At 45.0% G+C, this 27574-nt stretch overlaps 1 protein-coding gene across 1 annotated transcript in view; it reads right to left on the bottom strand.

Annotated features, from left to right (window-relative positions):
• Positions 1 to 27574, bottom strand: part of TG (thyroglobulin) — a 172061-nt gene that overhangs the window by 22603 nt on the left and 121884 nt on the right. Inside the window, exons 42-44 of the mRNA XM_083624258.1 lie at positions 13497 to 13661; positions 12322 to 12489; positions 2537 to 2718 (exon numbers count right to left, since the gene is read on the bottom strand). Coding sequence (XP_083480384.1) covers positions 2537 to 2718; positions 12322 to 12489; positions 13497 to 13661 — 515 coding nt within the window. The remainder of the gene's footprint in view (positions 1 to 2536; positions 2719 to 12321; positions 12490 to 13496; positions 13662 to 27574) is intronic.

Here is a 27574-nt window from a genome sequence, read left to right as displayed (position 1 = left end):
ATATGTGTGGAAAAAGGTTCTCTGCACCTCAGCGGCTTTTCTGATTTGTGGAAAAGTTGCGCTGTAAAGGAAGTCTAGGAGCTGACATGCTGGAGAGTGAGGGCGAGGTGGTTTCTTATTATTAAGGACCTATATGGGGAACTGGCCAAATTTAAACCTGCGGAAACCACACAGGAGCGGCTCAAGAAAATGAAAGAAACACTCATAAACCACAAGACACTGCAGGCAGGGGCTACAACTTAACCGCTCAGACCTCCTTCTTGCTGTTTATAACCTCATCTCATGTTTGCTAGAAGGATTGCAACCCACAATTCAAAACCAGACTATCTATCTAAGGACTTTTTTCTTTGTTAAAATCTCTTTCGTCTTCCATCCACACGCATAGGAACAAGTCAGGAACCCCATCTCTAGTTTGACCCCTCTATAAGGTAAAGGGACCCCTTACCGTTAGGTCCAGACGTGAACGACTCTGGGGTTGCGGCACTCATCTCACTTTACTGGCCAAGGGAGCTGGCGGACAGCTTCCGGGTCATGTGACCAGCATGACTAAGATGTTTCTGGCGAACCAGAGCAGCGCACAGAAACGCCGTTTACCTTTCCGCCAGAGCGGTACCTATTTATCTACTTGGACTTTGACGTGCTTTCGAACTGCTAGGTGGGCAGAAGCAGGGACTGAGCAACAGGAGCTCACCCCGCCGCGGGGATTCGAACCGCCGACCTTCTGATTGGCAAGCCCTAGGCTCTGTGGTTTAGACCACAGCACCACCTGCGTCCCTGACCCCTCTATAGTAAGTAGCAAACACACAGTGTGATGATGGCATCTCGACATCATCACACTGTGTGTTTTGCTCCGCGCCACTCAATTGTGGCAGTCAACAATGGGGAACAGCTGGGGCAGGGGAAACACACAAGCTACCAACCTAAAAATGAGCATGAGCCCTAATTTCCCACTTACCCGGTGGCACTCCCAACATCATTTACAATAATCTTAAACAGAAAGAGAGAGAGAGAGATCAAGAAAGACAGAGAAATGGGGAGCCTGTTGCCTTCCAGATGTTTTGGACTACAATCCCATCAGCCACAGCCAGCACAGCCAGTGGTCATGGATAATGGGATTTGTAGTCCAATGCCATTCCTGACTGGGGTTGATGGAGTAATACAACATATGGAACATCACAAGTTCCTCACCACTGGTTTACAGTCTATACTGGCCCTATAGTAAACAAGCAGGCAGCTGATAGAAAACACTTTTCTTCTGCAAATGACCACTGGGAGTGGAGTGTAAGGATGGTGAACATCCAGATGTGGTTGGATTCCAAGTCCCATCAGGCCCATCCAGCATGGCCAATGGTCATGGATGATGGGAGTTGTAGTCTAACAATATCTGGAGGGCCGCAGGTTCCCCATCCCTAGCTGAAAATGGGTTTTCTGTGAGCGCTTGTTTTCTCCTGAACTTGTGGCTTGTAAATGCAGGGAAACCGAAAGGACTAGACTGGGACGTCAAACCACCAGTATCACATGGAAAGGAGCAGAAGTGAACAGAACGAGGCAGTTTTGCTGTGGTGGCCGACTAAAAAGCTGCAAAATGTACACAGAAAAGCAGGGTTGCTACGTTCTGGATGCACATGCCTTGCAGACTTGCCACGCCTGTTTAGCCCCCTTCAAGGCCAAGGCCACAGTAGCTGGTGATGCTAGTTTGCTGTGGTACCCCATTGTGCACAGCACTGACGAGCTTGTGCCTGTGCCGTCACAACCTCCTCTTTGCCCTCATCCATCAGAGCATTTTATCAGCCTTTTAAACTCAATTCAAACAAATCAAGGACACCAGTGGTCTCTTGACTACGTAAACTTCTAAGCGTCCGATTGCACTACAGCAGCGGTTCTCAACCTGTGGGTCCCCAGATGTTGTTGGACTACAACTCCCATCATCCCTGAGCTCTGGCCTTGCTAGCTAGGGGTGATGGGAGTTGTAGTTCAACAACATCTGGGGACCCACAGGTTGAGAAAGGCTGCTCTACAGTGAGGGAAAAACCACACTGAAATTCCCTTTTGATATACATCTGCATGTGCTGCAAATGGGTATTAAGCTAGTGAAATCCTAATAGCGAACTTATTCTTCGAGTGTGGTTCATTATGCAGTCAAAACTGCTTTCCCACCACACAAAGGAGCTTCCAGCAGGTCCAAGGGGAACCTTAGCAGAAAAACAAAACAACTTTAGATTGGGGGGAAAAGGGGAGCTTGGAACCTAAAGGGCTTTGAAGATTGACCATGCTCAGTGGTCGTAGAACTCTGGCTGGCAATTGAGAACATGGACAGAAACCAGAGAAGGGGATGGAATGGAGTGTATTGGAAAAGGGTCTGTCTGTCTGGCTGGCACTCTGAACAGGAATGCTCCACACTGCAATGTTTTTGTAGGTCTCCACTGTAAAGAGTCATCGCTTGTTGTGAGAAAACATTTTGTTGGTGAGGCTTTTCCTTCTCCACTGCCTTTAAAAACAGAAAACGGCATCCGAGCACAGCAGAAGAGTTTCTCACCGTGTGGCGTTTTCCAAAGCCCTCGAGAATGAGGCGTACTCGGTGGAGGAGTGTGTCAGGGAATAAAACCAGGTGGCTGCATCCAGAACGGCAGGATTGGCATCTTCTCCGCCTAGGGAGTTTTGGAGAGCCTGATAAAAGGCCACCTTGCTGTTGACGCGGCCTTGGCTTACTTCGAATCGCTAGACGAGAAGGAAAATGGGATTCAGAAGAACTCAGGAGCACAGCTTATACATTCAAAAAAACCCAAACAGGCCGGCTGCTACCTTCCTTCCTTCCTTCCTTCCTTCCTTCCTTCCTTCCTTCCTTCCTTCCTTCCTTCCTTGAAGTCTAATCGTGCAAGGAAGGTGGACAGAAACACCTTAGTTTGCACATGTATGAATCTCTCTGCTGATATTCAGTGTCTGCGTGACTTTTCAGAGAATAAGCTGCTTGGTTTTGCTATTTCAGTCGAGAGAAAACCGCCCTCTTAAAATAAGCAGGTGGTATTCAGTGCTGGGACGCAGGTGGCTCTGTGGGTTAAACCACAGAGCCTAGGACTTGCCGATCAGAAGGTTGGCGGTTCAAATCCCCGCGACGGGGTGAGCTCCCGTTGCTCGGTCCCTGCTCCTGCCAACCTAGCAGTTCGAAAGCACGTCCAAGTGCAAGTAGATAAATAGGTACCGCTCTGGCGGGAAGGTAAATGGCGTTTCAATGCGCTGCTCTGGTTCGCCAGAAGTGGCTTAGTCATGCTGGCCACATGACCCGGAAGCTGTACGCCAGCTCCTTTGACTAATAAAGCGAGATGAGCGCCGCAACCCCAGAGTCGGCCACGACTGGACCTAATGGTCAGGGGTCCCTTTACCTATTCAGTGCTAGCCTTGCTCTGAACAGATCCGTTGAAGTTAATTGACATGGCTAACTCGGGTTCATTAATATCAGTGGGTCTACTCTGAGTAGGGCATTGTGAAACACACCCAAATGGCTCAGATTCAACTAACCTGGCATGCTAGGGGAAGCCAGGGCAAGAGCAATGGGGCTTTCCACCCTTCTCCGGCCCCCGCGGCGGCCTGTACCCCGCCCTCAAATATGTTCTGAAGGGTCAGGAGAACTTCCCAAACAGCACACAGGGGGAGGAGACGAGGGTTAGTTCCATCCAGCAAGCAGAAACGCTTGTGGAGCCAGAACGGTCGGAAGACCGTGGCATTGAATTCCCCGCAATGTCTATAAATTGTCACCTATACTGAGATATGTGCTCAGTTCAGGCTTAAGAAGAAACCACAATTTCCTGCTTATGTGGACAGGTCACACTGCTGACACAGGCAAATAAAAAGGTCATTTTTAACAGCTAGTGGAAAGCACACTGCTGTAAGCTCCTGCCATAACTCAAAGGAAAGATCATTCCAAGGGCCGGGCACCACCACCGAGAAGGCCCTTTTCCAAAATGCCTTAAGCTCCACCTCTGCAGATGGCACTGCCACTAACAGGGCCTCGTCCAAAGATCATAGTGAACGGGCAGGTCTGTACAGGAAGGCCGGAGGCAGTCTTCCAAGGCATCTGGTCCCAAGTTGTTTGGAACAAAACCTTAAATAGGACCAATAATTAAATGACCTCTCTCCTCCATGGGGTAGGGTCAAAGAGGTTTGCACAGAATACAAGGAACACACAAACAACCCAGTTGACCTGGAATCCTGCCTTCCTCTGTTTGTGGGACTTGACATTCACAGAAGCCTTCACAGAAGATGAAAGTTTGGATTCTCAGAATAATGAATTCTCAGTACAGTGGTACCTCGGGTTAAGAACTTAATTCATTCTGGAGGTCCGTTCTTAACCTGAAACTGTTCTTAACCTGGACAGGGATGTCCTCTCTCGCCATTGTTATTTATAATGGTTCTGGAAGTCCTTTTGAGTTCAATTAGACAAAATGAACTAATAAAAAGGGTGACAGTAGGTCAAAATGAATATAAAGTTAAAGCCTTTGCCGATGACCTGGTAATAACGATAGAAGACCCTATAAACAGCTTAAATGAGGTGTTAAATGAGATTGACCAATTTGGCAAGGTGGCCGGGTTCATATTAAATAAGAGAAAAACCAAGGTTATGGTTAAGAATATGGATCAGACTCTTATAGAAGCAACGAGAAACAGGGATCGAAGTGGCTAAGAAGGTAAAATATTTGGGAATTTGGTTAACTCCAAAAAATATTGATTTATTTCAAAACAAATCTGTACTGGTGTGGAATGGAATTAAGAAAGACTTGGAAGTTTGGGGCAGGATGAAACTTTCTTTCTGGGGCAGAATTTCAACGATCAAAATGAGTGTACTTCCAAAGATGCTATTTTTGTTTCAAATGATCCCTATAATTAAGGGGACAAAGATCTTCAGAGAGTGGCAAAGAATGATTTCAAGATATATCTGGCAGGGCAAGGAGCCAAGAATACAATTCAAGTTATTAACAGATGCGAAGGAAAGAGGTGGTTTTGCCCTGCCAGATCTGAAACTATATTATGAAGCGTCTTGTCTCTGTTGGTTAAGGGAATGGATAAAATTAAAAAAATAATAAATTGTTAGATCTAGAAGGATTTGATAACAGATTTGGATGGCACGCCTATTTATGGTTGGAGAAGAAGAAAAGTCACAAGGGTTTTGAGAATCATATTTTCAGGAGTTCCATAATAGAAATATGGGACAGGTACAAAAATATACTGGAACCTAAAGTCCCACACTGGTTGTCTCCGTTAGAGGTTATGAGTGTAAAGAAAATTAATATGAGAGGGAATTGGATTACCTATGGAGACTTATTAATCAAAGAGGAGGGGAAATGGAAAATGAAGCCATATGAACAAGTCAAAGATTATGTGTATGATTGGTTGCATTATTTTCAGGTAAATGAAATGTTTAAAAAAGACTTTAAAGAGAGGGGATATATAGAGAAAGAATCGAAATTTCAAACAGAGATAATAAATAATGATTTTAAGATAATGTCAAAAATGTATAAAATGTTACTGGAATGGCAAACAAAGGACGAGGAGATAAAGTCGGTTATGATACATTGGGCCAGAGATTTCGGCTATAATATACAACTGGCCGATTGGGGAAAAATATGGAATGAAGATATGAAATTTACTGCATGTATGGCATTAAAAGAGAATATTATGAAAATGGTATACAGATGGTACGTTACACCAGTTAAGTTAGCAAAAATGTTTAAAACATGTAATAAGTGCTGGAAATGTAAAGAAAAAGAAGGATCATTCTTTCATATGTGGTGGGAATGTAAGAAGGTAAAATGTTTCTGGGAAATGATATACAATGAGTTGAAAAAGATGTTTAAATATACATTTGTAAAGAAACCAGAAGCCTTTTTGTTAGGAATAACAGGAAGAGAGATAAATAGAAGGGACTATAAACTTTTCCAATATGCAGTAACAGCGGCAAGAATATTAATGGCCCAAAAATGGAAACAAGAGGAACTACCGACCCTTGAAGAGTGGAGAATGAAACTTATGGACTACGCAGAATTGGACAAAATGACTGGGAAAATTAGATACCAGAGGGATCACAAGTTCATCGAGGACTGGGCAAAGTTTACGGATTATCTGGAAAACATCTGTGATGAACAGACAACGCTAGTGGGTTTTAAAGAGGTTTTGTGATAGTCGAAGGTGTTTTGTAAAAAAGAAATAGAGACGAAAGGATATTTAATTGGCAATATTATATAGAGAAAATGCGTAACGACAGTAAATATGAATGATTGGTGGAGGAGCTGGTGGAAGTACAAAAACTGGAAATCTGAGAACATGATTGTGTTGATTAATTTGTAAAGGAAAAACTGAATATATATATATATATATATATATATATATATATATATATATATATGTTACAGATAGGTAGCCATGTTGGTCTGCCATAGTCAAAACAAAAAAATATTTTTTTCCTTCCAGTAGCACCTTAAAGACCAACTAAGTTAGTTCTTGGTATGAGCTTTCGTGTGCATGCACACTTCTTCAGATACTATCTGAAGAAGTGTGCATGCACACGAAAGCTCATACCAAGAACTAACTTAGTTGGTCTTTAAGGTGCTACTGGAAGGAAAAAAATATATATAAAAGAAACTGTTCTTAACCTGAGGTACCACTTTAGCTAATGGGGCCTCCCACTGCCGCCGTGCCACATGCGCGCGATTTCTGTTTTCATCCTGAAGCAAAGTTCTTAACCCGAGGTACTATTTCTGGGTTAGCAGAGTCTGTAACCTGAAGCATCTGTAACCAGAGGTACCACTGTATCTGTTTCTGTCCTTGCGCAGAACTTTTGTAGAATACATATATAGCTATTATTATTACTATTATTACTATTATTATTATTATTACATTCATATTTCACCTTTTTCTCCAAGGAGAAATACAAGGAGAGCATACATGGCACTTTTCCCGCTCCCCATTTTATCATCGCAACAACCCTGTGAGGTAAGTTAAGCTGAAAGACAATGACTGGCCCAAGGTCACGCAGGGAACTTCATGGGCAGGTGGAGACTTGAAGCCTGGCCTCCTGGGTCCTACAGCCTGACACTCTAACCACTACACCACACTGCCTCTCAGGTCTGCCATAGTTGCCCAGAGTACCATCAGGTAGCTGGAGCTTTCTGTGATCCTAATATAGCAGGTTAAATTCTCTAGGAGCCACCTAAAGGGCTATCATTATATTCAGGTGGGGTTCAATCACATACTAGCAAACTCATGTTGGGAAATTCAAGCTGGGTTGGAGCTCTTGCACAACAAACCTGCTTGCCCAAGAATCAGCCTTTTTTCTTTTTTGCAATAAGGAAAGTGATGGGGGAAAGTGTGCGATAACACCTGCTTCAACACAGCATTGTCTAACTTCTCCGCAAACAAACTGGAACAAATGCTCATTCGTTAACCAGTGTGACCTAATCCCCATGCAAACCAAATGTTATGTATTGAGTTGAATAGGATCCAAAAGGCAGCAGTCTGATTGGTCCTAGAACAATAGGGTCCAGAATGCAGCAGTCTGATTAGTCCTAGAACAATGCAGCAGTATGATTGGTCCGCAGGAGCCACCCAATCCAGCTCCAGGTGGAAGTGAATCCGCAACCTGATTGGCCTACAGGAGAATCCCAGAATTAGCCAATCACATGTGGCCCATTGTGTAAATAATGTATATAAAGCAGATATCTTGGGGGAACTTTCACTCCTCACTACTATGAGCTGAATAAAGAGCATGAAATCCAATCTCCACTCCGAGTATATTTCACCAAATCAGGATGAATTTTCAGTAAACAGGTCATCTGGAAGCTCCAGAATTTGCATGAGTCATTCAGAAATCCAGTCAGGAACAATGAAAGCTGTCAAGCACCCGCCCCCGTTCTCAACAGAGCCAAGAGTTTTGGGGGGACTCCCCCCCCCCACATCTTTTAAAGAATAATATGTCTCTGAAATATAATTTCCTTTACCGTCTGTTTTTAAAGAGTAGATTTCTCCCACCCCCGAAATGGCTATAGAGTCATTTCCTGAAAAGCTGGAAACCTGAGCATCCCCTCTGCTCCATCTTGTTGGCAGGAGACTTGCGACTGGCTCAAGAAACTGCCTGGAATCATCTCTTTCCAAATAGTTCCAGAGAGCAGCGTCGAATAACTCACCATTTTTCTTTCTTATCATTGGCCTGACTCGAAAACAAAACAAAAATGTGTGTATGTGTTTGTGTATCAGTTTGTACACTCAAACAGATGTTTAGGCCTCAAACTCACAAATGGCAGATCCCTCAAGGTCAACGTATGTTTGGAATGTAACGATTTATGCTGCTGACAGGATCTCACATGGGGTGGGGGGGGGACTCCCACTCTAGAGCTGGACGGATCAGTTTCTCATTTTGCCCATCTTATATTCAGCCTGCCACATCCATGCCTGAATTTGTGATTTATTTATTTTTGAAGGGGGGAAAAATCCTCACTAATTTTTTCCAACATTTTAGTGAGCATTTCACTTAACACACACACTTTTGCAAGCAATTTTCCTCCAATATAATGCACACTCCCTTCAAAGGCACATTTTCAACCACAGCTTCCCCTTATTATTATTATTTGGGGGGGCGGTTTAGAGAACTGCCTGCAAAATCCAGAGACATTTTCAAATGATAGTTGTGTTTTGGTCTGCACCTGGTTTAGAGAAGTGTGAATCAGGTAAAGGTAAAGGAACACCTGACCATTAGGTCCAGTCACAGATGACTCTGGGGTTGCGACGCTCATCTCGCTCTATAGGCCAAGGGAGCCGGTGTTTGTCCGCAGACAGCTTCCGGGTCATGTGGCCAGCATGACTAAGCCGCTTCTGGCGAACCAGAGCAGCGCACGGAAATGCCGTTTACCTTCCCGCTGGAGCGGTACGGTACCTATTTATCTACTTGCACTTTGACGTACTTTCGAACTGCTAGGTTGGCAGGAGAAGGGACCGATCAATGGGAGCTCACCCTGTCATGGGGATTCGAACCACCAACCTTCTGATCAGCAAGCCCTAGGCTCTGTGGTTTAACCCACAGCACCACCCGCATCCCAAGGTAGGCTTGTGTTAGAATTGATCCCCCACTCCTACCCATGATAGGAAACTAGCTGGTCAGGGAGAAGGTTGGACTAAAAGCCTTTCCCCTGATATCTAGTTCTCCACATTTTTTCCTCTGAGAGTGCAGTGGCTATTTTGGGTGCTGAGATCTTGCCCCAGAAAGCTACGTCGTGTGGTGCCCCAAAATGCACATGTTGGGGTGCTATGCTCTCATGTGTCTTTTGGGAATCTGTGATCTTATGCGGGTCATGTGACTTGCATGGGAGCCCAGCTGGGAAGATGCACATTACGATTTTGGGACTCCACATGTGAGAGGGTATGGTATCAATAGACCTATGCATGATGATTTATGGAGGCAGTGAGAGATTTTACTTTCTTGGGCTCCATGATCACTGCAGATGGTGACAGCAGTCATGAAATTTAAAGACGCGTGCTTCTTGGGAGGAAAAGCAATGACAAACCTAGACAGCATCTTAAAAAGCAGAGACCTTGCCAACAAAGGTCCGTACAGTAAAAGCTATGGTTTTCCCAGTAGTGATGTATGGAAGTGAGAGGTGGACCATAAAGAAGGCTGATCGCCAAAGAATTGATGCTTTTGAAGTATGGTGCTGGAGGAGACTCTTGAGAGTCCCATGGACTGCAAGAAGATCAAACCTATCCATTCTTGAGGAAATCGGCCCTGAGTGCTCACTGGAAGGACAGATCCTGAAACTGAGACTCCAATACTTTGGCCACCTCATGAGAAGAGAAGACTCCCTGGAAAGGACCCTGATGTTGGGAAAGATGGAGGGCACAAGGAGAAGGGGACGACAGAGGATGAGATGCTTGGACAGTGTTCTCGAAGCTACCAGCATGAGTTTGACCAAACTGCAGGAGGCAGTGGAAGACAGGAGTGCCTGGCGTGCTCTGGTCCATGGGGTCACGAAGAGTCGGACACGACTAAACGATAACAACATACATGATGCTTTAGAAAGAAAGTTGCAACAGGTGAGTCGTCAGTCAGAGATATGAGGCGGAAGGCAAAATGAGAGCTGAACTGGTGTCTGATGCAGCGGCAGGTATAGATATTCTGATTACGAAGTCGGAAGAATATCTAGCTCACAGCATGGCTTAAAGGGCCTCATTTCTGGCAGCAAAGGTATGGATATGAAAACAAGCTGGTACTGTCATACCTAAAGGCTAGAATTTCAAAGCTAGCACTGTTGTGCAGCAATGAACGTTCCAGTGTGTATAAGTTATTCTGTGTTACCTGTTGCATTCACAGTTCCCTGGAGGATGAGAGGAACTGGAAGAAAAAGAGTAGGCTCTGCTCTCTTCCAGTTGCTCTCTTCTCCCAGGGAAGAATCAATAAAGATATTGAAAGGAAAAAAGAACGAGTGGTTGCCTAACTTGTTTTTGACATTTCGGAGCAACCAAGGGGCATTATTTTCATCTGGTGATGAAAAGGCAGACAGTCGCGTGCAGTAAAACTGGCGATAATTGGCAACAGGTTGGTGCAGAGTGCTTCACAGGGGGAAAAGAGAAAGCAAGGAGCCATCGGCCAGGAAGCTGAGATGAAAAGACCGAGCACAAAAGGAGCGGGCGCTGCTCTTTGTGGGGAAGAAACACTTTCAGGACTGTCTGCCTCCTGAATATTTCGGCACGCTCACAGACATTTCGCCTCTCGTTATCTTAATTTGAAAAACATGGGCTTCTCTTTCGGCAGCTGGGGAGATGAAGCCCCAGGGACTCTCTGTTACACTGCCCACATCTCCGAGAGCAAATCTGGGATTACAGTCCCTAGTCAAAGTGGCGTCATGTGGAATCTGCTTGCCAGGAAGCCTGCAGGGACCGAGGCCCCCGAACGACAAATCTGCAGGCAAATGTGTAGAAGAGTCACCTGATATCAAGAAGAGTCCCTTTAAGCGGGGGGGGGGGGGGGGGGTGGAATGGCAAGAGGCGATTTACTCTGAAGGTCTGTAAACCACTTGATCAAAAACCTCTCTGGCGTAGAAATAAATCTGTAAACGGAACACAGCTTAACCCACAAACCAGCTAAGAACAAATATACACAAAACCATATCTAAGCAAATATAAGCCATGGTTGTTGAGCAAAACACAGGCCATGAAAGTGGGGCATTTTAGGGACGGGGAGGGCAATATTACATTTCTATCTCAGTGAAATATACTTGGAGTCGAGTGTGGATTTCATGCTCTTTATGCAGCTCATAGTAGTGAGGAGGAATGGAAGTTCCCCCGAAATGTCTGCTTTATATACATTATTTACACAATGGGCCCCACGTGATTGGCTAATTCAGGAATTCTCCTGTAGGCCAATCAGGTTGCGGATTCACTTCCACCTGGAGTTGGATTGGGTGGCTCCTGTGGACCAATCAGACGTCTGCATTCTGGATCCTATTATTCTAGGACCAATCAGACAGCTGCATTCTGGATCCTATTGTTCTAGGACCAATCAGACTGCCACAATTTGGATCCTATTCAACTCAGTACATAACACCCAGCTTTCCTCCAAGGACATTAAGGTGACATAGATGATTTTCCCCCGCCTGTAGATCCTTCCAGCAGCTAGAAGCTGGCAGCTGCTGTTTCAATTTTCTCAAAGCCATCAAGGGTGATGCAGCTGCACCATCAGGTAGCATCACTCCTATGGAAAGAAACCACAGGGACGAAGCACAGGGACCAGTACATAGTTCTCTAGATGGGCATCCTCTTCCTCCTCTCTTCTCAATCAGGCTATCTCCATTCTGGCAACTATATTTTCACTTCCAACCAGGACCGTCTTAAGCATATCCCGTGTTGCAAAAAACCCTCCGGTGCCCTGCCCCTTTCCCAGAGTTGTCAATCTTTTTTTAGGGCTAGAGGAGGTGGGCAGTGGATGGAGGGTGGCTCCTCCGGCAGGAAAGAGGCAGAGGCTGAACGCAACGCCTCCCGGCTCAGCTGGTCGCTTCGTGCCACGGTGGCAACGGCAGGCAGCACACCGAGCGAGTGGGCTTGTGCCAAGCGAGCGAGGGTGAGGGCGCCACCCCACAGAATTCGGCGCCTGCAGGCTAAAAGGGAAAAAAACCCAGCCGACGCTCAGCAGCAGCGGCACACGCACCCTCGCTCACTCAGAGCGCTCGTTCAGTGTTCCCTGGACTCCCGCCTGGCGCCCTCCAGAACTTGGCGCCCCGGCGCCCCGCGCCACTAGCCTCTATGGGTAAGACGGGCCTGCTTCCAGCACAGCAGCCTACCTACCTTAATTGCCTTTGCTCTGCTGATCAGCCCATCTTGTTGAGCACTTCCGATCAGCAGGTCCACCTCCGAAGGTCGAGAACGTTGCAGAGCTGCTGCGAGAGGCTCCTGGAGGTAGACACCGTCAACGACTGGGCTCCAGTACTGGAATGGTCCACTTATAGCCAGGAGCTACGATATGAGTAGAGAGGCAGTCAGTGTTGGGGAGAGGAGAGAGGAACAACATTAAGAACATAGCTGCTGAATCAGGCCAGTGGTCCATCTAGTCCAGCATTCTGCTCTCACAGTGGCCAAACGCCCATGGGAAGCCCACAAGCAGGAACTGAGAGCAATAACTGTCTCCCCACTTGTGAATTCCAGGAACTAGCATTCTGTTGGCAGGTCTTCTTAGGTGAATCCTGCCCAATTTATTTTTTCAATGAACTGCAGGCTGATTCACCAGAGCAACTTAACGCAGGCATAGGCAAACTCTGGCCCTCCAGATGTTTTGAGACTACAATTCCCATCATACCTGACCACTGGTCCTGTTAGCTAGGGATGATGGCAATTGTAGTTCCAAAACATCTGGAGGACCAGAGTTTGCCTATGCCTTTCTTAACCCATCAATATTTCAGCCATGATAATGACAGAGGAATGGATTGATCTGTTAGCTTTGCTTGAACACATGAATCATCCCACCCCCAAATCTCTAATTCAGTTCTCCACATTTCCACAGCAAACTGATTTTTTAAAAAATATTCCCATGAAAATTTGCCAGTGTTTTGGTGTGAATTTGTCCTAATCAACACATCTTTGTAAGCAGTGTTAATCAATATACACTTTTGGGGGGCAAACAATTCTCCCTAGCATTCTGCATTTTCATTAATATGTGCATTTCAAGCACATATTCCACTATTACACATTTTTGTACATTGTTTTATTGGAGAACCGCATGGCGAACAGCCGTGTTTCAGTTCACAAAGTGCTTTGAGAAGTGCAAATTTGGTAGTTTCTCCTTTAAATGCGATTTCTATTGTCACCATTTCTTCCTTCCTGGCAAATATTGATTCCCCAGACTGAAGGGTAATATTTACCCACACAAAATGAAATACCAATCTCTGCTACTGTTATGGGGCAGATCTGACCTCCGCAACCCACACATTTTCAGCTCTGCCAGCAAAACAAGAAAAGAGGCACACCCTGGTTTGTGCATCATTGAGGACTTTGGCAGGCAACTGACGGAGGCAGGATACAATTTCTTCGCTGCTGGCTGAAGGGCATCCCAGTTCATGAGTCAAAATGGAAGCTTGTGTCCGTGCTTTCTCCTGACTGATGGTTGAAGCAGGAGAAAAAGCAGAACCTCCCTGAAAAGAGAAAACAGATGTCCAAGTCATGGTGGTTGTGGATTAAGTTCTTCCCTGATGCATCTTAAATCCTGGAAAGCAAAGAATAATTATTTGAAGCAGTAGGGTGGATGAAGCCATTGATGATTGGAGACAAGGAGTGCTGGCCATTATCCAAAGGTCTCTCAGATCTGTGAGATAACCAGCCTCATATAACCAACATGCTCAAGTCTAATTAATGCACGATGGGGTTAACACCATAGAGTAAGCTGTCCTGAATGGATTAGCTTGTTTACTCCCACCCCCCCACCTTGGGAGGAAGGAAATCAAGGATATTGTTCCCCTTCAGTCTACCTGAGAAACTCAACATGTTGCTCCAAGCTCAGACCACATGGCTCCAACCAGCCTCCCTTGAGTTCCTGTACCAGTAATTGAGCAACTTTCACCATGGTAACTTAGCCAAGTTTTACTGCCTGTGTTTTTTGACTGCTGCATGGAAAAGCACATAAACCTGACCTATGAAGAGTTTGTAAGTAGAGTGGTACCTCAGGTTAAGTACTTAATTCGTTCCGGAGGTCCGTACTTAACCTGAAACTGTTCTTAACCTGAAACACCACTTTAGCTAATGGAGCCTCCTGCCGCCGCTGCACCGCCGGAGCCCAATTTCTGTTCTCATCCTGAAGCAAAGTTCTTAATCTGAAGCACTATTTCTGGGTTAGCGGAGTCTGTAACCTGAAGCGTATGTAACCTGAAGCGTATGTAACCTGAGGTACCACTGTAAACCATGTTTAACCTACCAAACATGCAGTCTTTTTCTATGCTAAGGGAAGAGGGGAACTTTGTAAGGAACTTAGAAGGGCACGTTTCAAAGGCCTAACATCCCATATTTCCATACTTTACTTTGCGTTTTTAAATCGTTGCTGGGCTTCTCTCACCAAAAATACTTGCCCCGAACTTGGATTTTGGCATGCAGGGAATTCTCCTTTATATACCATACTTTCCCATGTATAAGATTAGGGCTTTTTTTTTTACTTTAAAATAAGGTTAAAAATCTCAGATAGTGCATATGCCCATTTTCTAAATTTGGGGTCTCCAAAAGTAAGGGGCATCTTATACATGGAGGTGTCTTATACACAGAAAAATGCGGTACCTATTTTTTCCTTGCTGCTAGCACCTAGCCATGACGGCTATGCTCAGCCTACATAGGTAGAAACAGCAATGCTTCTTAATTTCCCGTAGCTCTGGGAGGGGAATAGGGGTCTCCTAGCAACTCCCAGCACCTTTCAGAATTCTTTGGAGAAGCCATGACTGTATATAGTATACTACTGTTTTATATGTATGGTGTAAATGTGGTCTAAGCAAAATCTACTTCCCTCTGCTTCCCCCCACCCACTCAGGTCCTTATCACTAACATTCAGCTGCATCCTCTCATCAGGAAATTGTCTTGGTGAAAGTATGAAGCCACATCCCATGGGGAATTGACAGGACCCTTTATACTCGTTAACGGGGAGTCAAATTTGAGGGTTTCTCTTGCGGAAGTAGTCTCAGATTAGGATATCTCTCAACTGCCCCTAGCAGCTGGTTCGCTTCCCTGCCTCCCTGGATAGCTGAATGACTTCTAAGACTGTGTTTCCAAAGTTCTGGTAGTTTGGGGCACATTCCCCCCCTGAAAAATGGATCTGGGAACTATCAACTTGGTGTAAGCATGACTCACAGCAGCTTACAACATTTTGAAATTAAAATTTTATAAAATAGCAATACAGTGGTACCTCGGGTTAAGAACTTAATTCGTACTGGAGGTCAGTTCTTAACCTGAAACTGTTCTTAACCTGAGGTACCACTTCAGCTAATTGCCGCTGCGCAATTTCTGTTCTCATCCTGAAGCAAAGTTCTTAACCCGAGGTACTATTACTGGGTTAGCAGAGTCTGTAACCTGAAGCATCTGTAACCTGAAGCGTCTGTAACCCGAGGTACCACTGTATAAGAATAATCCACCAACACGATAGGGTTAAAACCAGTTAGAAGAGTTAAAGCCAAAACATAAAAAAGCATTATCTGGAATAAAATGGTTGTTAACAACCAAAAATAAATGACATATTGTATTTTTTAATATTTTGTTGGAAGCCGCCCAGAGTGGCTGGGGAAACCCAGCCAGATGGGCGGGGTATAAATAATTATTATTATTATTATTATTATTATTATTATTATTATTATTATTATTATTACAAGGGTGGGTTGGGGGAGCAGTCAACCACAATTAACAGAACACAGCATTTCATAATCTGGGAGCAGCCACGGAAAAGGCTCCCTCTCGTTTCCCATTTGCATCCACCCTTTGAATGGACACAGAGCCATTGAGTCCTGGTATACGGAGCTATGGGACAAAACTTGAGAGCCACTATGGCGCAGTGGTTAGAGTGTTGGACTAGGACCTGGGAGACCAGCGTTCAAATCCCCACTCAGCCCATGAAGCTCACCTTGGGCCAGTCACTGCTTCTCGGCCTAACCTACCTCACAGGGTTGTTGTGAAGACAAAAATAGGGAGGTGGAAACTATGTTCACCACCTGAAGCTCCTTGGAGGAAAATGGTGGTATATAAAATAAAATAATGAAACGCCAGGGGAGGATTAGTGCCTTGAAACTGAGAGAAAGAGAAAGCAAGCAAGAGAACCCTTCTTTTCCTTGGACTACTTGCATCCTTTCATGGGAGGAAAGAGCATGTTTTGGGACAACTACAAGAAATGAGCATCCATTGTCAATAATAATAATAATAATAATAATAATAATAATAATAATAATAATAAATGCCCAGGGCACCCACATCATCATCTTCTACTCACTTTTTCCTTAAAGGGAGGCAAAACCTGTGTGATGTGATCCATGAGAGGCAGTCAAGTACAGCATTCATTGTAATGCTAGAGAAGACATGCAAGGGAATGTTTGGTCCAGCCAGTCGAAACTTCCTGTTTCCTCCTGGCTGGAGCATCCTTCCTTCTGCATGTGATAGAAGGTGGGCGTGACCTAACCTGTCCAGGTAACGAAAGGACGAGTCACGCAGCACACTTTCCTCTTTTTGACTTCTTCGTTTGACCAGTTTCTAGCTTAGCTACATATTTGTAACTAAGTCTGCCTTCAGGAATCCAACTGTGAACTGATGTGAGTAAACATATTTTACTGACTTTGAATAAGATTGTCGTGTCTTTATTCTTTTAAGAGGAATTCAAGGGATCTTACTAGGAATGTACAATTCAATCTGAGACAGATTGAATTGTATAATAGTGAGAGGCTCACACGAGCCTGCAACCAGCTATCTGCTGTGCATAAGAAAGGGGGAATGTAACTCTGCTACATAAAGGATCTTGCTAGTGCAGGTTAGGAAGGATATTAATAAACAATATATCCACTCCTGCCACCCTGAACATTCCCACAATACTTACAGAATAGAACCAGCACCTTCTGCTTCTGCTTGTGGTATGCCTCTACACCACCTGTGGCTCTTAATCTGATGCTATTTCTGAATTTACCATCTCACTGGTTCCTGGTCTATGATTTTGGAATCCCTTAGAACCCACTTTCAGCTACACACTGGATCCCTCATGCCTGTTTTCCCCACGTCTGTCGGCTATGAATGGCAGAGAGATGCTTTTACACTTAAGACTGTTGATATTTAGCTCCTTACAAAGAGACGTTAACTTGATGCAAATAAGACAATTGCAGACAGCAAGCAGATAACATCTGATCTATAATGCTAAAACAGATTTAGTAAAAAGAAAAAAAAGGTGGTTTCACAAATGACTCATCCTAAGTTTGGAACATTGGTTAACACTCTGAAGTTGTCGAAACTTCATACACACACACAAACACACACACTACACACAAATAGCAAGACATGAAAACGTCATGTACTGGGATACGGATGACTCTGCAAAGAATATATATAACTTCACAAAAATTCAGCACACAGCCATTCATTCTGAAGCACGTAGCAACTATTTCAAATAAAACCTATATATAATACTGTGGTGTCTTCTTGTTAGATCCCTGGCTTTCAGCATAGGAAACTCAAGAAAACAACACCCACTAAGTTGATTCTCACATTACTTTTACCTAGCAAGGAGATTAATCGCTGTATCAGAAAAAGAACACAAAGCATCATGTATGAGGGGTGAGCAGTCTGCCGTACATCTGGATTTTCCCGGATGTTACTGGGATTTCGAAGGTGGAATTTCCGAAAGGTGGCACATTGTCCTTAGACAAGTCAATTGGTGTTTTTGTAAAAAAAAAAAAAAAAAAAGTTCAGCAAATTGGGGGGTTTCCTTTAAAAAGCTCAAAAAATTGTGGTTTTCCCTAAAAGAAGCTCAGCAACTTTTGTGGTGTCCTGGTTTTTACTTTTTGAAATATGGCAACCCTATAACAAGGTTATAGTACGACCAGGCTGTATATTGTCTCCCTGCTTATTTAACTTATATGCAGAATTCATCATGCGAAAGGCTGGGCTGCAGTAAGGAGCTGGTGTAAGAAACTTTCCTCCCTAACCTACCCCCAGGGAGCAAGTCTGCATGTTTCTATAAATAAGGCAACTCATTTCCTTTTCTTCTGATTATGTCTATCATAGGTTTCTGTTATGTACTAAGCTTGGATCCTAGAACAATAGGCAAGTAGGATCCTAAAATGCAACAACTGATTGGCTTGCAGGAAAAGACCAATCAGGCTCCAGGAGGAAGTTAATCAGCCTATTAGGCTGGTATGGTCGTAGAATGCAACAACTGATTGGCCTGCAGGAAAAGACCAATCAGGCTCCAGGGGGGAAGCAGAATCAGCCAATCAGATGGGACTCATTGTGTAAATAATGTATATAAAAGCCTGAGGTTTGGGGGGCAATTCAATCACTGTTTTACAAGCTGCAATAAAGAGCATGAAATCAGTACAGGACTCTGAGTATATTTCAGTTTCCAAATATAATCAGAAAGAGGCGCTGAGTCAATCCTGCACTCTCACCAGATGTGAAGGACTCCCAGGAGACCACTTACTTTTCTGCTGTCCAAGGATTTTGCCCTTAGACTGTCTGCTTTGTAGGGAAACTATTTTAGGAATCCCCAAAAGAAACAGGGAGCTATGTTGGAGCCTGACTCATCTAAAGACAACGGGTGTGATCCAAAGAACATCAGACACACCCAAGCTTTGGCCTGCACCTTATTTTACTGCACAGAGGCGGAGCTGTATTTTTTGCAAAGCAATGTTTCCTAATACAGTGGTACCTCGGGTTAAGTACTTATTTCGTTCCGGAGGTCCGTTCTTAACCTGAAACTGTTCTTAACCTGAAGCACCACTTTAGCTAATGGGGCCTCCTGCTGCCGCCGCACCGCCAGAGCACGATTTCTGTTCTTATCCTGAAGCAAAGTTCTTAACCCAAGGTACTATTTCTGGGTTAGCGGAGTCTGTAACCTGAAGCGTATGTAACCTGAAGCGTATGTAACCCGAGGTACCACTGTAAAACACAATTTTTTTGTGCTTCTTTCACTAGTATTTGTGTTTTCATGGGCATTTCCCTCAAATATATGCATTTTTGTGCACTATTTGGCTGGAGACCTACGGTGAGAATTTTGAAGGATGGCTGTGTTTTGGTTCTTGCATTGTTTTGAAGAAAAGTGTGAATTAGGTGTATTTGCCATTAAATGCAAACTGAATAGATTCCAACCCACCCACCCATTCTGGACTACTGCAATGCCCTCTACATGGGGTTGCCCTTGAAGACAGATCTGATAAACGGTTCGCCTTGGAGGTCATTTTGCTATAAACATGCATTTGCTTGATCTGGCTAGTTGTAAGTTTGCAATACATTCAGCGGTTTTAAGTGCCTTGCTGGTTTCCGTATTACAGGCCACTTCCCACATGCGAATGTTTTTGATAACTTTTTTTTTATATCCCGAAAGGTCTGTGTTCAGCTTTCAAATTTGCTCCAGGCTGCTGCAGCAGCAGCAGCTGAGTTCGCTTAATCCCTCAAAAATAAATAGATCTGTAGGCTTCTATTAAGGGGCTTAATATCCTTCTCTCATTCTTGATGGCGGCAATCTCACTGGAGGGTTGCAAAAAGAAAAGAAAAAAAGAGCTGCAAAAGCAAACATGCAAAGGGTGTCCTTTTTAAAGAAACATATACTAGCCTCGCTGCTAATCATGTTAGTTCCGCTGAGGACCTCAAGAACAGCCACGTGCGAATGGAAACAGCCTGAAGGGATGTTATCTCCACATAGACGAAGCCTCTCCCACCACAGAACTTTATCTGCTTTGCCTTGAGGTTCGTAACTGGAGGGGTCAAAGGATAATTCCCAATGGGCTGGACTCAGGCCTGGGTTGATGACCTGCTACCAGGGGTCAACAAACTTTTTCTGCAGGGGGCCGGTCCACTGTCCCTCAGAACTTATGGGGGGCCGAACTATATTTTGAAAGAAAAGAATGAATTCCTATGCTCCACAAATAACCCAGAGATGCATTTTAAATAAAGGGACATATTCTGCTCACGTAAAAACACCAGGCAGGCCCCACAAATAACCCAGAAATGCATTTTAAATAAAGGGACACATTCTACTCATGTAAAAACACGCTGATTCCGGGCCGTCCACGGGCCAGATTTAGAAGGCGATTGGGCCGGATCCGGCCCCCGGGGCCTTAGTTTGCCTACCCATGTGCTAACCCCCTAGAATTGCTATATGCTCATTTGCTTTTTAAAAAATGTAGTACTCCTGCATTTCACAAGGCAGCTGAGAGTTGATAGCACTCAGCCAAATGGGCAAATGATCTGACTCAACAGAAGGGAGCATACACTTATTGGGTTCACTAAGGGCTTCTGCCACAACTCACTCCACTCATGAGCCCTGACTATCCCGTTGTTGGAGAACAGCATCCATCAGCCATGACAGCTGCAGCCACCAGCTCGCTGGTTTGCATACAGACAGTTCCAGGTTCAATCCCCAACATCTCCAAAAACAGCTGCCAATGTCCCCAGTAACAATTCCATTGTTGCAGCCCATCCATGAGCCTTAAGGTGAAGGGCAGGCAAAAACTGAAGATGATAATAAACCCCACCAGTGTGTACTAGATTGTCATGGACTGGCTGGATGCTGAGGAGAGGCACCAGCTGGGAAACCCCTGGGGAAGAAGGCTCAGAGCCCAGGGAGTGGTGGTGGGATGACGATGGGTAGTCAGAAGGAGAAGAAGGAGCAGACTGAGGTGTCAGAAGCTGAAGAGGTAACAGGGTTTAGTGAGCAGGAAGAGTCTGTAGCAGAGAGCAGTCCAGAATCAGAGGTAGAATCAGAGGAGGCTAGAGAGGGGGTGGGGAGAGGCAGAGATGAGGCAGGCTGCTGAAGAAGCCAGGGGCTCTCCCCCTCCTGATGTGATCCACTCACACACACACCCCAGTCTCCCAGAACCTGAAGAGGTATGAAGAGGGCGGAGCAAAGGCAAAACCTTTGACAAGAGTCTCAGATTGCTTGGGAAGGACCCATAGGAGGAAGAGGCAACTGTGGAAGGCAGGGCACTTCAGTCCTCACAACTGACTCATTGGGGCAAGATCTACCAAGAAGAGCTGCTGGGCTCGCTAGGCCTGAGCTGTTTTGTTTCTTTGAATAAAGAGCTAACTTCACTGATGCCATGTGAGTTACTGCAGACGCCTGCCCTGACACTGGGGAGTTTTCGCCTGGCTGAAATGTGTCCTTGAACTTTGGCAATGCCTCTTGCTTGTCTGGATGGATGATAGAGATGGATGGATAGATGGATGGGTTTGCGGTAGAAACAAGCCTACTGCGCAAAGGTAAAGTTTCCATTCCTTGCTCTGCCCATCTTTGCTGCTGCTCTAGCCCACAGCTGGTGCATGGACCTCATCTGACTGCCCAGAAGAATGTGAAAAAGGTTCCCCTGATACAGGGATTGTACTGTACGCATATATGTGTGTGTGTGTAAAGGGACCCCTGAACATTAGGTCCAGTCGTGGCCGACTTTGGGGTTGCGGCGCTCATCTCGCTTTATTGGCTGAGGGAGCCAGCGTACAGCTTCCAGGTCATGTGGCCAGCATGACTAAGCTGCTTCTGGCAAACAAGAGCAGCGCATGGAAATGCCGTTTACCTTCCCGCCGGAGTGGTACCCATTTATCTACTTGCATTTTGACGTGCTTTCGAACTGCTAGGCTGGCAGGAGCAGGGACTGAGCAGCGGGAGCTCACCCCGTCGCAGGGATTCGAACCGCCAACCTCCTGATCGGCAAGTCCTAGGCTCTGTGGTTTAACCCACAGCGCCACCCGCGTCATATATATATATATATATATATATATATATATATACACAATGCAAAGTACTTCAAACTAGCATGAACTTTGGCTGCATCATGCAGGAATCTCCGCAATGCCTCCCTGTTGTGAAGGAGGGCGAATGACCTCCAGTGACTTTTGCAACCTGCTCAACGTCTGACTCAAACCAAGAGAAAAAGGAACACCCACGTAAATCTTGCTCTCTCATTTGGAAAGGAATCGAAAATAAAACCGCCAGTATCATAATGCCATTGCACTAATCTGGGGTGTGACTGCGTTTGGAAGACTGCGATGGTTCTGGATGCCTCACCTCAAAAAGAATATTCTGGGGTTCGGAGAGGTTCAGGAAAGGGCCACCAAAATGATCGAGGGGAGGAAAGGTGAAGAAAGGTTGCAGCGTTTGGGGCTTTTAATTTAGAAAAAAGGTGAGTTAGATGCGACATGATAGAAGTTCATTAAATTATACTTTGCATGGAGAAAAGGGAGAGAGGAAAGTTTTCCCCGTTTCTCTCATAGCACTAGTATTCAAGGAAACCCAACGAAGCTGAATGTTGGAAGATGCGGGACAGATAAAAGAAAGAATTTCTTCACATGCCACATAGTTAAACTGTGGAACTCGCTGCCACAGGAAACAGGGGTGTTCACCAGCATGGACGACTTTAAAAAAAGATTAGACAAGTTCATGGGTGGCTACTAAGCCATGATGGATATGCTTTGCTTCTACAGTCAAGAGCATGGGTAGGCAACCTATGGCCTGGGGGCCGGATGTGGCCCAATCGCCTTCTCAATCCAGCCCGCAGACGGTCCGGGAATCAGTGTGTTTTTACATGAGTAGAATGTGTGCTTTTATTTAAAGAGTATCTCTGGGTTATTTGTGGGGCATAGGAATTCGTGTGTGTTTTGTTTTGTTTTTTCAAAATATAGTCCAGCCCCCCACAAGGTCTGAGGGACAGTGAACCGGCCCCCTGCTGAAAAAGTTTGCTGACCCCTGGTCAAGAGGCAGTAATGATCCTGAATAACAGTTGCTGGAAGCCACAGGAGAGAAGAGGACTCTTATGTTTGGGTCCTGTTGTGGGTTTCGCACAGGCATCTGGTTGGCCGTTGTGGGAACAGGATGCTGGACTAGATGGGCCATTGGCCTGATCCAGCGAGCATCCTCTTATGCAGGCGTCCCCAAACTTTGCCCTCCAGATGTTTTGGGACTACAATTCCCATCATCCCTGGTCCTGTTAGCTAGGGATGATGGGAGTTGTAGTCCCAAAACATCTGGAGGGCCGAGTTTGGGGATGCCTGCTCTTATGTTATCATGTTTCAAAATTAATTGCTCCAGTGGAGTGAAGCAATTCTGGAGCCTGCCCTCCTCCATGAAGTCCAACTTCAGCAGCAACAGACAGAAGCCCGGCATTTGTGAATTATGCAACTCTGCACACTGCGTTATGAATCAGGGCACTTCGGGAAAATGCTCAAATGCTGAAGTAGCTGCGTTAGTAGTGTGTTGCGTATGTAACACACTGTCCTTTCTGCTGCACTTCCGTGTACAGCTGTAGAATCGTGTTTCTTCCTTCCCTTACTGCACAAGCTCTTACTGGGGGAAAAGGGGATTTTTTTCCTCCCTTGCTACATTCCAGAAGAGGTCACAGTAGGTCAGAACCAGAAGAATATCTGTAGCAGACGGAGATAAACCAAAGAAAGCCTCATTGGTATTTATGTATGTGACTAGGTAAAGATAAAGGGACCCCTGACCATCAGGTCCAGTCGTAGCCAACTCTGGGGTTGCGGCGCTCATCTCGCTTTATTGGCCGAGGGAGCCGGCGTACAGCTTCCAGGTCATGTGGCCAGCATGACTAAGCCACTTCTGGTGAACCAGAGCAGCGCATGGAAATGCCGTTTACCTTCCCGCCAGAGCGGTTCCTGTTTATCTACTTGCACTTTGACGTGCTTTCGAACTGCTAGGTTGGCAGGAGCAGGGACCGAACAACGGGAGCTCACCCCGATTCGAACCACCGACCTTCTGATCGGCAAGTCCTAGGTTCTGTAGTTTAACCCACAGCGCCACCCGCGTCCCTCATGTGACTAGGTAAAAAAGGTAAAGGACCCCTGAACGGTTAAGTCCAGTCAAAGGCAGCTATGGGATTGCAGTGCTCATCTCGCTTTCAGGCTGAGGGAGCCGGCGTTTGTCCGCAGACAGCTTTCCGAGTCATGTGGCCAGCATGACTAAACTGCTTCTGGCGCAATGGAACACCATGACAGAAGCCAGAACGCATGAAAACATCTTTACCTTCCCGCCGAAGCGATACCTATTTATCTACTTGCACTGGTGTTGTTTCAAACTGCTAGGTTGGCAGGAGCTGGGAAAGAGCAACAGGAGCTCACCCCGTCGCGGGGATTCGAACTGCCGACCTTCCGATCGGCAAGGCGAAGAGGCTCAGTGGTTTAGACCACAGTGCCACCCACTCCCCTGCTGTATGTGACTACAGCGGCAAGGATTCTCTGTGCACAGAAATAGAAGGAAGAGATAACACCCTCAAAGGAAGAAAGGTTGGTGAAAATACTGGAATACACAGAGATAGCAAAACTGACGGCACTGATAAAGAGAAACAAATTTAGAATCCTTTAAAGAGGACTGGAAACCCTTTCCAGTTTTTTTAAAAAAGTTATTTCCCATATGCGAAGACCACAGCAGGATTTGAAATAGCAGAATATATTAAGAAACATGTTAAAGAGGATGAAGTTAGATAAGACAAAGCTTTAAAACGCAATTGTATGTAATTTGGGTTATAAGCCTCAATGTCACTAGTTTTGTTGAATTGGAATATAGCTGTTGAGTAACAAAATGTTAACTTTTGATATGGAAAAAGAATAAAATATTATTTTAAAAAAAGAGAGAAAAGAACCTGAAGATTATCTGTAGTAGAAAGAGATAAAACAGAGATGGCTAAAGCGCCTTTCAGGTGCTTCCAAACTACAATTCCCAACAGAGATGGCCAGTGACAACGCTGGCTTGGGCTGATGGGAGTTTGATTCGATTTATTGTATGCCTTTGCTGCTTTTAATTCAAAGGAATCCCAAAGCGGCTCACAAACAATGAATAACAATAACGTGATTGAACGTTGCAGATACAGCATCGCTCATATAGGACAATTATCAAATTGTCAGTGCAACAATTGCAATCTACAAAACACCGTTAGGAACTAGAAAACAAGCTAAGCATCACAATTACAGTGGAAGCCATATGTTATATGATTAACAAATCTATAAATAACAATAATCTATAAAACAGTGTTAGCAGCATTAACAAGAGAGCAGCTGAAAGATAAACGAAGGACTGTTCAAACTGTACACACTCCCATGACTCATAATATCTTCCACTCTATTCAGCTCAATAAAAGGTGTGTGCCCACAGAACATGTGGGATCTACCGCGCTGTTCTCCAGTACCTCACCAATGCCCCCTGTCTCCCAGCCTCTGCCACACTGTGGCCCAAGCCAGAATACCAGATTCTGCATGATTAAAAACATAATCATGAACCGCCATTTGACTAAGCAATATTTAGAACTGCATCATCCCATAAAAACACTAAAAGACACAATTGCTTTGCAAGCGCCACCTGACTGATTATAATCAGTCCAACACCACCAGATGCCTGGAAGTAGAGGCAGGTCTTAGAATAGAGAACCTCTGGATCTTCACGCAGATTTTGCTATCCAAATGATCATTATATAAAAATTCACTTATCCAAACACAAGGATTACGCACCACCGATTCAGATATCCAAACAGCTGGACCTGTGTGTAGTACTTTAAACAAATAAACAGCCTTAAACAAGCCTAACTTTCTGTGTCTCGATGTCCCATGGCAGCTGTTTCACCAGAAATCATGGTGGGAAGGAAGGGAAGAGATCAGACAAATAAGAGAGCATTTTTGCAAAGTTTCAGACAGCTTTCCAGGGGGGTTTTTGTGGTCATTTGGGGGTAAAAATTCTGTGCTCAGAAACACATTAGAAACTTCCCCATAGGAATCAATGCAAAAGGTTGACTCATAATGTGAATGCTTGCCTAACATACGATTTCCTGAAAACTCATTGTGTTTGTATCAAAAGGTCCCTGGGGTTCCAGTTTGCCTCCATTTGGGCCAGTAACCAATTGGTGTCTGCTGATTTTTGTAAGATCCAATAAAAAATGATTCCAGGTTCTTTCCCTGAGCAATAATCTGCACTGATCGGTGTCTGTTTAGCTGCTAGACACAACTTTTATGTGAACAAGTCAGCAACGGGGGTCCTGTGGCCCTTCAGATGTTGGGGCCTACAACTTCTACCGCTCCTGATTCTTGGCCATGCTGGCTGGGGCTTGTGGAGTCAATCCACATCTGGAGAGCCAGGGGGTTCCACATCCCAGTTCATCACATATCCAGTTCCGGGCGCCACAAATTAAGAAGAATATGGACAAGCTGGAACATCTGCAGAGGAGGGTGGCCAAGATGGTCATGCGTCTGGAAACCCATGCCTGATTTGAAACGGTTGAGGGAGTTTAGCCTGGAAAAGAGGAGACTGAGAGGAGATATGATAGCCATCTTCAAATATCTTAAGAGTTGTCATATGGAAGATGGAGCAAGCTTGTTTTCTCCTACTCTGGAGGGTAGGACCTCAACCAATGGATTCAAGTTGCAAGGAAAGAGGTTCTGACTAAACACCAGGAAAGACTTTATGATGGTAAGAGTTGTTCGATGGTGGAAGGGACTCTCCCAGGAGGTTGTTGACTCTCCTTCCTTGGAGGTTTAAAAGCAGAAGCTGGATGACCACTTGTCATAAATCGTATTGTAAAACCTTTATTGGCATCACATACAGTGGTACCTCGGGTTACATATGCTTCAGGTTACAGACTCCACTAACCCAGAAATAGTACCTTAGGTTAAGAACTTTGCTTTAGGATGAGAACAGAAATTGTGCTTTAGCGGCGCAGCGGCAGCAGGAGGCCCCACTAGCTAAAGTGGTGCTTCAGGTTAAGAACAGTTTCAGGTTAAGAACGGACCTCCGGAATGAATTAAGTACTTAACCCGAGGTACCACTGTACATCTTCCAAAACAAATCAATACAGAATTACCACTTCCCCAGTGGCACAAAACATTTGCTAAAAGAAAGGAGGCAGAGCAGTCTATTGTCACATCTCTTGGCCTCCAGGGAGATCAGACGTCTGCAGTGTATTTCGACGACAAAAAACCCAATAGAAATATTTAGCCACTAACTTGGTGAGCTCCTGATCATTCCCCAGAAATAGAAAATGTATGACCTCTGACTCTGGTTTACATTTAGGGAAACAGAGTTGATCTAGAATTTGCTGGCAGAGATCAGCATATAGTTTACAACTGAAAACCATATGTGTAAGGGTTTCCACCAGGTGATCCTCACATGGGCAAGTTCTTTCTCCTTCCACCTTGCCTGAGAACCTTCCACTTGTCATAAATGCTTTAGTTGAGATTCCTGCACTGCAGGGAGTTGTCTCCCAAACTTGGGTCTCCAGCTGTTGTTGGACTACAACTCCCATCATCCCAAGCTAGCAGGACCAGCGGTCAGAGATGATGGGATTTTTAGTCCAACAACAACTGGAGACCCAAGTTTGGGAAATTCCAGACTAGGGGA

This window comes from Podarcis filfolensis (genome assembly GCF_964270895.1).
Source record: "Podarcis filfolensis genome assembly, chromosome: 7".
Classification (NCBI taxonomy): domain Eukaryota; kingdom Metazoa; phylum Chordata; class Lepidosauria; order Squamata; family Lacertidae; genus Podarcis; species Podarcis filfolensis.
The sequence above is the reverse complement of the archived record's forward strand: the minus strand, read 5'-3'. Positions and strand labels throughout refer to the sequence as shown.